This window comes from Cygnus olor, chromosome 20, assembly GCF_009769625.2.
Source record: "Cygnus olor isolate bCygOlo1 chromosome 20, bCygOlo1.pri.v2, whole genome shotgun sequence".
Classification (NCBI taxonomy): Eukaryota; Metazoa; Chordata; class Aves; order Anseriformes; family Anatidae; genus Cygnus; species Cygnus olor.
Window position 1 is genome coordinate 8822547 of NC_049188.1, and position 10544 is coordinate 8833090.

General features: G+C 40.0%; 1 protein-coding gene across 4 annotated transcripts in view; it reads left to right on the top strand.

The window, feature by feature from the left end:
• The window catches only part of VMP1 (vacuole membrane protein 1), a 65421-nt gene that overhangs the window by 52818 nt on the left and 2059 nt on the right, over positions 1 to 10544 (top strand). For all 4 annotated transcript variants that reach the window (XM_040532321.1, XM_040532322.1, XM_040532324.1 and 1 more), the window contains one exon: positions 10374 to 10476. In XM_040532321.1, coding sequence (XP_040388255.1) covers positions 10374 to 10476 — 103 coding nt within the window. The remainder of the gene's footprint in view (positions 1 to 10373; positions 10477 to 10544) is intronic.

Genomic DNA, 10544 nt, shown 5'->3' on the forward strand with positions numbered 1-10544 from the left:
AATCATCATTCAAGCCCATGAAGTGCTAGATTTCTGCCTCATCTACCTGTTCAGTCGTCGCGTTCTGTGTACTTTTAAAAATCCATTGTTGATGTTAACATTCAAAACCTGGTAATCCAACAAATTAGACCTCAATAATTTTTTTTAACCTAATATGGGAATCCCAAATAAATTCTAAAGGGGTTTTTACTTTTCCAAGGTCTTTCGCTTGTCATGTGGGGCAAACTGGTTGATACTTTGCTACCCAAACTTTAATAGTTGTGTTCAAATTAAAAAAAAAAAAATACTCCTAAAGAACACTCTCAGGAGAGGAGTGTCTGGAAATAATCGCTTTTAAATATGTAGACCTGAAGTAGTAATGCTATGCAAAGAAAAAGGATCGTTAAAAGAAACATTCTAGGGTCATTTACTAGTGAAACAAATCCTGACTTTATTACTTCCTGGTCTTCTGATTGGGTGTCTGGTTTGTAACAGACATCCAAATCAATTAATTGCTTTCAATATTTTAAAGAAGAAAACGAGAAACGTGGCTAATTTCAACAATCATTAGTTAGATTTTCGTAGTATTAATCACACCAGATGATTTACTATTAATTTTTAATCAACACTGCTACTAAGCTAGGTATATTTCCAAAGATTTCTTATCCTGCAGATCTTTGAGCCAAAACTGGTAGTTTTTTCCTACTTCATCTGTCTTGGAGATAATTTTGCCTCCAATTACATAGAATGCATTCACAAGACCTCTGCTGGATTCAGATTTTATTAGATGGTTGATGTCAGAGTTAAAAAATGTTCTCGAGAGACAGTAAGATTTTTGGAATGTCCCGGTATCCTTGACTTCTCCCAATCTGTCTGCTAGCATTACCTCATCAATTTCTTTCTACAGTGGAGTATAAAATATGTTAAACAATAGCTTGCATTAAACTAAATTAAAATATAGATCTATTTAATGGTTAGTAACCTTATTTTAATCAAATTCTATCCAACAATATGACTTAAGACCTTTGTCTGAGATATTGCTTTTACACAATAGGAAATGTCTGAGCATGATACTTCAAAATAACAACTATATTAATGTGTGGGACAGCTAGCATCTAGACAGAAGATTAAGCTGAACTATGAGGTGAATTCTGAGAATATCTGATTTTATAAGCCAGAGAGAATTTCTCTAACTATGTGATTCCTAGTCAAAAAGCAAAAATGTAGACCTGTAGGCCTTGCCTGTAGCTCAGTAGTTGTCTGCTTTTGTTACTGGATGCTGTGTTTTAATAGAATTCAGGGTGATTTGATTTTACATCTTTGTCTAGGCCTTCATACAAAAGGATCATAAAATACTCTTTATATTAATTAAATATAGAAAGAAAAGGGAAATAAAGGGGCATGAATTTGAGAAGGTGTTTAAAAAAAAAAAAAAAGGAAAGAAAATATTGGTGGTATCCAGTATAAAAAAGTGATAGGAAGGATGGGTGGTGGCAGCAACAAGGCAAGTGGCAGCTGTGCTGCAGCAAGCCGTGTTAGAACAGGGTCAGTGCTAGCTGAGGGGAAGGGGGCATGGAAGGGGCTCAGAAACCAAAGCTAGCAGGAGTCCTGCAATCAAAGCTGAACCAAAGATCCTGGTTGCCTACCTGAGGCCAGTAATTATCAACCTGTTCTACCAGTTAATAGTTTGAAGTTGTGTTATTGCTGTCGAAAATGCTCAAAGAGGATCGTGTTTTCTCCCAAGTCGTATTACTTTCATGAGCTCTTTGTGAGAAAGGATGATGTGCAAGAGCTTTGTCTTGCATTCTCCTCACTTATTGATCATCCATGTAAAATACTTGGATGCTGAGCTCATTTAAAACGTTTAATTATCGTATGTGTTGTGGGTTTTCTTCTGTCTCTTAAAGCTTTCCATTTAATTTGTTCTTTACCTACAACTGCGGGATTGTTTATGAAGGCACACCAAGCACGTTGCTTTTAAGCATGAACATATTTTCTTTGAAGTGGTAGTTTCAAATGCACATGAAGAATTCCCAGAAAACTCCTAAAGAAGCAGTACTCAAAGCTCACACCACGCATACCATCCACACCACCGTCTGCCATCAATTTAGGGTAAATGTTAGAATGAGAAAAATTTAATCTTTTAAATTCAGCATGGTCTGTTCGTATTTGGTGAAAACGAGCTCATCATTTTGGAACTTGAGAAAAAAATCTAAAAAATTCAGAAATGTGTTTTATATAGCAGTAGGCACCCAGTGGCCTCCACCTCAGAAGTTGCAAGTAGTGTGGCTGTGTCTCCTTTGGGACAGTCACACCGTGCGGGCAGAGCATGCCTGCTGAGCACCCCGATAGTGCCTGGAGCAGCTCCTCGGGGAGGTGTGATAAGTGGTCCTGGGCTGCAGTGGGTAGGTCTTGGAGCAAAAGAAGGGAGCTGCTGCCCGTAGCAAATGACGTTTTGCTAATTTTAAGAGAAGTAGAAATTAATTTAGTCAATGAGTTAATGAACAGAGTCATCAAACTAATTTGAAGTTTAATACAAGGCAGTGAAATGCACCTTAAAAAAATAAAATTGTGAACTTTTACGGATTTAGAAGTTAATTTTAGTGCCAGGCTATAGGGGTGAGACATGTAAGCCCTGTTAACGCTGGGAGCTCTAATTCAACAAGTTCACACCTGAAAAGCTGCCCAGAATATCAGTGGTACTGAAAGGCTTCTTAATCTGGTGTTTTTCTGGAACAAATTTTAATGCTGCCAGTTACGCCTGCCAGTTTGAATAATTGCTTTCTTAAAGCAAAACAGTTTTTTGGTAACAGGCATTTGAACCCTTGCCTTTACAAACCCGTTTGCTGCTATTTGTTGTGCCGTAATTCTTTGCTTCACAGCTTAATCTCAGCCAATTCTTGCAAGGAGCACGATGTTCCTTTTAGGAAAAGAGTACGAGTGGAATTATGGCGACTGACGTAACTGGAAACTTTGCTTCAAGATGTACACAATTCTTGAAGAAAAAAATATATAGGTTTAGGTTATTTCTTTAGAATATAAGCAAGTCAGTGAGCTACAGTAATAAGGGGCTGCACTAGAAATAAAATGTCCTTGGGTGGAACAAGTCCTGTTCCTGATTCAGAGCGTGCTGTGCAATTCCTCTGCCTTCTGGGGGCCTTCAGCAGGGTTTGACTGCGGAGCACGGCCCCGCCAGGTGACCTCCACGGCCTCACACCGCTCTGCTTTCCACCAGCAGCAGCAAAGGAGCCAGGCCTGCTCTGCCAGCCACACCTTCTGCTTTGGGGACCTTTGTTTTGCATATGTGCCCTAAAGTCCGTATCCGGTGACCGTATCCTGTTTTCGTTAAAGGGTATTTTGAAATATAGTTTCCAATCAGCATTTGAACTAAGACCTCTGTAGCAGAAATCAATTGAAAATACCCTGAAATGGCTGAGCACATGGATAAACGAGCAGTGACTTTAAAATCTCCCGAGATAAATGCTTTTGGAAGCTTATTACAACACACCTGACACTTTGGTACCATAAATCACTGGCTCCCCTCCCACAGGTATATCGGAAACCTGTGGGACCGTGCCCTCGTACTACACCCCGTGCACAATAGATCAACTCTGCACAACAAAAGCTTTAGCATCTTGAAAGGGACACAGATGTGAATGAAATTTGAGTAGCTTTGGTGTTGAAAACCTTCCAGTGGATCACAGCAGAATTATAAAAAGTTTATTTGCAAAAGGCTTGTAGGGTTTAACTCTAAACAAGCAAGCTTTTTTTTATATAAATTGTGTGTCCAAAAATCGTGCTATATCTTTAAAATGCAAGGAGAAGTTTCCTTACAAAGAGCAATGTGGAGCAGAGCTAAGAACCACCAGGTCAGAGATGTTGCAATTCCTATTTCTGAAAGCATTGGCCTTAGCGTAACAGAATGTCCCAAGAAAAATGCTTTGCAGGCGTCTTGGTTAACGTGAGTATTGGAGCACAGCGCCAGGTAGGAATGACGTCAAACGGGCAACAATTTTAGCTTAGTAATCTTCAAGTCAGATATTTTCTTTCCTCATCTTGTAAAACCAAGTGAGTCTGCCAGGCAGCCGCTTAACCCTCAGTGTCTCTGCTGATCCTGGCCATAAAGGAGATGGACTTGCTGCGGCTGCTCACACCGAGCTTTCACCAAATGCTCTGAAGCCAAAGCGGCAGTGGGGGATGCCGGAGCTGTGCTTACTCCCTCTGGTTTTGGAGCCCAGGTTTGCTGTGAATGCTCTCTTTGAGCCACGGGCACCTTGGGAGCCTGGCCAGATTCGCTGCAGCGTAATCTGTCACGGCTGAGTCAGGCTGGGAGGCTGAGGTCCGTTCTGAGTCACGGCAGCAGGGTCCTGGTATTGGCTGAGCCTCAGGGAAATGGATGGTTTAAATACTGTGAGAATCTTTATCAGCACAGGAAATGACAGCTCATTAAAATACTAACCGTTAAGCCTGTTTAGATCACTGTCTGGAAAAAAATTAACCATTGCAGGTTCAGATAACTTGCAGGAAGAAAGGTGCCCTATTCAGAGAGCGAGCAGTATGCAAACTAATCAGCTTTGTACTTGTCCGGTGGCACTGAAATATTTCCACTGGAATCTATTTTTCAAGGCTTTATAAAACTTTTGAAGAAGTTGATGCTGCTGGAGCAAAATTTCGAGTCTCTCTTGGGGGACGGGTAGCTGAGATAGCCAAACACGGGGCCTCCTACTAGTGCCGTGCTGCTTGCAGGATGGAGTTTAGCTGTGTTCTTACGGGGAATGCAGAAGTGTGAATCGAACGCAGACCCCAAAGTGTGGGAGGGATGGGTGCTGGGTGCGATGGTTGTTGCTGTTTTGCATGTAGCTGTTGGTAGCTGCTCAGAGGTGAGAGCCTGTGCTTGGTCCCCTGGCCTTGCTGTCAATAGCTGCTCTGATTTAAATAAATACTTGTTAAAAAAACAAAGTTGGAGGTTCTGGAAGGGACGACTTCATCCCAGCACACTCCCTCCTTCAGTTCATCGCATTCTTCAGCGCCACTGAACTCCCTTTTTTGTAGCAGGAGATAATCTCTGGCCTCAGGCCATGCTCGCTCCCGGACAGCAGGATGAGATAGGGAATGTGTGCGGGGCTGTGCTGACAGAACACACAATGAAATTTTCCTCTTCGTTTGGTTTGCTGTTATTTAAAAATTCTTCACTGTTGTCTTCGTTTTGAATCGTAGTGCTGGCATTTCCTAAGAGGATGTTTTTCTGTAGCTGGCTGAGCCCAAAGAGCTGAACTTCAGCAAAAGGGGAGTGACACCGCATCCCCCCAGACCCCGGCGGTCCAGGCAAGGACAAAGCGTGTGCGCTTGGCAGCCAGAGAGCCCAATAAAATCAATCCCCGTGTTAAGTTAAACGGTTTTTCCAAATTAAGCTGTGGATATTAGGGAGAATGTACGAGACAGGGCTGTGACTCAATGCCGCATCACCTTCCCAAGCAGGGCGACGGTGTGTTTCAGCCTGGGAGCCTGATGGCTCGTGTGTGTGCCGTCGATTCACTGCTTAGGGTTCCAATTTCCTTCAGATCATTGCCATGATAAAAAGGGATTTCCATGATTTCACAGAGCAGAGCTTAATGTGTCCTGATCATCACAACTGAGGGACTGATTCCAGTTGCTCCCGTGAGCTGCTGAACAGAGTAAAAATTTGAGAACTGAATGCCACTGAAGGTCTTATTTACATCTTTAATTTCAATCAAAATAAATGGAGTTTAAGAACTGCTTAAAATTAATCAGCTGCTTAATCACTTGCTGTCTCTCACAAATGAAACTTTTATTAACACTTAAAACAAAGCAGCACAAATCCACCATGTTCATGTTCTCAAAATGGGGGTCTCCCATGGCAGCTTGGTAGTTTTCTTAAAGCACTTGCTAATTCTAACATTTCTCGCTGGAAAAGTGGGCAAATACGCACATGTGCGGGGGTTTTTGGAGATGGAAACTCTATATCCTCAGCTGCAAATTGATTATTTTGTGAAATGTTAGCAGTGGTTAGTGATTCACAAATGGGGTGTTTAGATACAGAACCGTGCTTCAGTATTTAGTGCAGCCTGTAATTACTTGTACGTTCACAAACTGAAGGTATGGGTTGTGAAATTTGTTAGTTGGGAATAACCTGTAGCCTTTATGATCTCTTAAGATGATAAATTTGCCTTTCAAAAGTGCAAATACTATGATTAAATTGGTTTAGTTTTCATGTTAGTAAAACAGAGTTGACTGGAGTACTGAGGAACTTGATAGTTTTTGTTAATCTAGCATAGGGAAAATATTTTTTCCTCTGGATTTGGTGCTTGGTCCACGTGCGTTTGAGAAAATTCCTTCCTGTGCTTCAAAAAACTGTTACAAAAGGAAGTTTCCTAAAACTCTTTCCTACCACTTCATGCCTTTGCACTTCAAATATTGTCAGTCATTCTTTAAAATACAAAAGCAAATTACTAAATTACACAGAGTACTATAGAAAACAGTTTTACTGTTACAGGGATAAGGTTTAGGACTAATACTGTCAGAATATGTACACGCTTGGTGTAATTTTTAAACAAATCCTGGAACTTCTTTGCTGACTCTGTGTAGTGTGGTGCTTCAAATAGCTGTGAAGTTTTGTTCTATTTGTGGAAAACTATATAACATTTTCATTTAGATAGAAATCATGGCTCTTAATTAACAATAACAAGGGGAGAGGAGGAGGAGCAGATGCGTCTGTTCAATTACAAGCACCAGGTAATGCATCTGAAAACAGGCTTCAGCAGTGAAAGCAAAATTCTTGATGGGTGCTTGTGTGTATTAGATTGCAAATCATCTTTTTTTACTTAAATGTTGTGATTTTGATGAATTTAAGCTCTAACAAAGAGTAGCGCATTTTTTGAAGTTTGTTTTAAGTTTCAATTCCTTGTGAAACATTTAATTTTAGCAGAGAATGAGCATGAGTTAAATTGTGAGCTGAGTGCTTAAAAATGTTAACTTTTTCTGAAGTTATTAATGAATCAAAATATCTTCAAAGTTTTGTTTTCTCAAAAAGAAATTTTTTTTTTTTTCTGAATGTTAAAGTAAAGCTGTAGCCAGCCTTTGTTCTTCAGCTGAATTGTGCAGAAGGGCCAGAGCACAGCAGCAGTGCAGCCACCTCGCCGATAACTGCAAATTGCATGATGAGCAGAGAGCAACTAGGGAAACGTGTTCATTGCTCGACAGACAACCTCTAGCTGAATAACTTTTTCTAGTGAATGACTTTTTTTGCTTCAAGGTGAAGTCCCACAGCAGCTCACTAGGGTCTATGTTTTTACAGGGATGGCGTGGTTCTTTTTTGGGGGTGTTTTGTTTTGGCAGATAGAGACTACAAAGCGTGGATGAGCTAAGTTCTGTTGTGTGTTAAGTTTCTTTTCTTTTGTCATCCTCTCATACTCCTTATTTGAAAGACAAGAGGCTTTATTTTCAAAGGAAAATGCCAGGAATGAGTTTCAGGCTGTCCTACAACGGGGTTATCTTCCAGCATCTTCCTTCAAGTCGGATGCGTAAATGTGCCTGTGGTTTGCATCGAGGCTCCTGAAACTGCGGTAGCCTTTTGAAGACTTTAAAACAAAGTGTGATCTTAAAGTCAGTGCTAGGTGGCGCAGAATTATGATGCAAATCTCTTCCTTTTGCATTTGTACCTGCCTCTGGCTGAAGTGTAACACCTGAAGATCCAGGCTGAAGCCTCCCCCCTCCCCTTTGATGCCTTACTGAGTTGAACTTCACTCTGTTCGTGAGGGGTACCTCTCACTCAGCTCTAAATAAATAAACGAAAACTGGAGGATTTCTGGTTTTTAACTTTTAGATCTAAAATGATTTTTACGCTTTGATATTAGGTGACAAACATGTTGGCTGGTTCAGTAAATCACAGAATTTTGTTGAAATTGTACAAGTAACCAGAACTAACCCACTGAGCTGTGAGTTTGAGAATTTTATTTCTAGTACTGTGGATGCACAGAGGAGTTTATTTTCTAAATGCTGCTGTGCTTAATTTTACTTACTTAAACCTATGCACTTTTTTCAGTATTAGATGTCTGTGAATGTGCAAAGTGATACGGATTTTTAGAAATGAAGGTCCTTACGTTCAGGATTTTACAGTTCTTCAAAACAGCTATAACAAAATGAATGTCATACACTTAATTCTTAGTCATGCTCACAAAGAGAAAATGCTGAATGCTTTTAGTGGGAGAAAAAAAAATTGAAATAGAGCATTGATGCACTAGAATCTTTTCAAGCCATCCGAATTTGGTTTTCATGTTTTTGTTCTGTTGTTTACTGCTAACTGGGCACTGACTTGGTTCAGTTTTCAGAAAAAGAAAGGAAAAAAAAAGGAGGAATTTGAATAACTATTCTGTTAATCATTGATCTCATAATTTAAATATTCCTCGTTTTGTACCCATGTAAAATTTTAGAAGTGAAGTATTTCCTCCAGTAGCTTTTCCTGCTTCCAAGTGCCATTTGAAAAAAGAACAGAAAGCTCAGACCAGAATTCTCCTTTAAAGCCATGACTCGTTCTGATCAGCGAGTCACCAGGAGAGTGTTTTACCACAAATAAAATGGGATTCTTAAGGGTGGGTTTTGCAAAACTGGAAATTGTTTGTAAAAAGTTGACGTGTTCTTATGTAAAATGTGTAATAGACGTGCGTTAGTCTCAACACTCTTTTTCTGGCTGAAAATTTATCACTCCAGGCACAAAATTTACTCACCCATTTGTATCATTGTGCTGGTGAATTATGAGGGACACAATCTTTTTCTTGTAAATATTTTCAAAAAATTATTTGCCCTGACTATAGTAGAGGAAATAGATTTCAGAGTGAGCTGTTTTGTTTCTTGAATCTGTGCATTTTCATAAATCTTTAAGATTAGAAAGCTATTACTTTTGAGTTGGGCTTTAAGATGTAACAGCTACGATCACGTCAAAACAGGAGACTAAGGAAAATAATTTCAGATGTAGCCCCACGTAGCAATAGCAGCCATTCAGAGAGGAGGTGATCAGTTTGTAATCCTGTCTGTGTGTCTTGGTGACTGAAGCAAGTTTTCCTAAATCCTCCCTGAAATAATAGAATGAGAACTGTAGCATTGAAATTTAAGGTGACTTTTAAATGTAGAATACCATATTGATTTCTTTAAAATAATATTAAAAAAACAAACAAAACAAACAAACAAAACAGTTCTCTTTGAAAATAAGATGGTGTTTGTCAGTGATGGGGAATCTCCTCTAGTTCTTGTTAGGAGTGCTGGGTGCATAAACGTGGATTAAACCTTGGGATTGTGCTCTCAGATAGTGCTTGCACGAACACCACCAGTGGCTTCTGGGGGTAATTTAATTTCTTCTGTGTAACACCTCAGCTTTTTTTGCGTGCCATGGCAATTTCTAAAGCTCCTTGCACCTCCTGCTAAATAGTGTAGTATGTAGATCAAAAGAAAAATCACCTGTGTTGGTTTTGATTGGGGTCTGGATCGGCTACAGTATTTGCAGGCTGGAACTTGGTGGCTGCTCTCTGTCCTGCATTAGCACCTTTGTGCTTTGGAGGTACGAGAGCGTTCCTAGTTCCACAAGCCTATCGGTGATCTTTATACGTTAGTGTAAGAACAAGGTGTTTGGTAATGTATTGTAGCTTTTGTGCAAGTCATCTGCCATAAACCATGAAATGATTCAGAACAGGGTTCATAGTTCTTTCTTTGTTCCTTTGTTAATCACTGACTTGTGGGAGGTGCCTGCAGAATTTGCTAATGCATTCTTTTTGGGTAAGGATGACGCACAGATTGTCCTAATAAGGACTTAGTTTGAGAAAGGGGCTGTCTTCTTTGAGAAGATAGGGGCAAGTCATAGGGTGAGCAGTTTCTTTTTCAACTGGGGGATGACACAAGCACAAGTCATTTCCTTATTAATCGGTTCAAACCAGTTCTTACAGGAACTGCTGGTGATAAATGTGGGACTTCTGAGAAGTCATTCATTTTATTCTCAGCACTGCATCAGTGCACAGCCTCAGCTGGCTTCTCCCGGGCTTTAAGGAAATGCTCTAGCTCACGGCTTCTTTCTGTCTTACCAACAGTGTATTACCGCTGATTTGCTCTGAAATATTTTTCTTTTTAAACGCTTTTTGAGGATCTGGGGAAATACGTCCCTTTCAGAAGTATCAGCTAAAAGATAAAATTTACTTTATTTTGTGGTTATGTTTTCCCAAGTAGCAGTACCCTTCCGAGCTGTAGCTCAGTCTGAACTTTGTTCTGTTTGGGTCAAGTGGTAAGTTATAAAAAAAAAAATATATACATATATCTCTTTTTTGTTTTTTGTTTTTGTTTTTTTTTCTTCCCCTTTTTTGTCTTGTTCTCTGGGATGAACTTTGCATCAGTGCTATTCCAAGTATAGGTCCTTCTCTTCAGAAGCCATTTCAAGAATATTTGGAAGCTCAGAGGATAAAACTTCACCACAAATCTGACAGTGGCGTGCCACAGGTAAGAGCCTCTCTGCCTCCCTCCCCAGTTAACTTTTCCTTTAGCTCTGTCTTTGGCTGGTCAGTTTT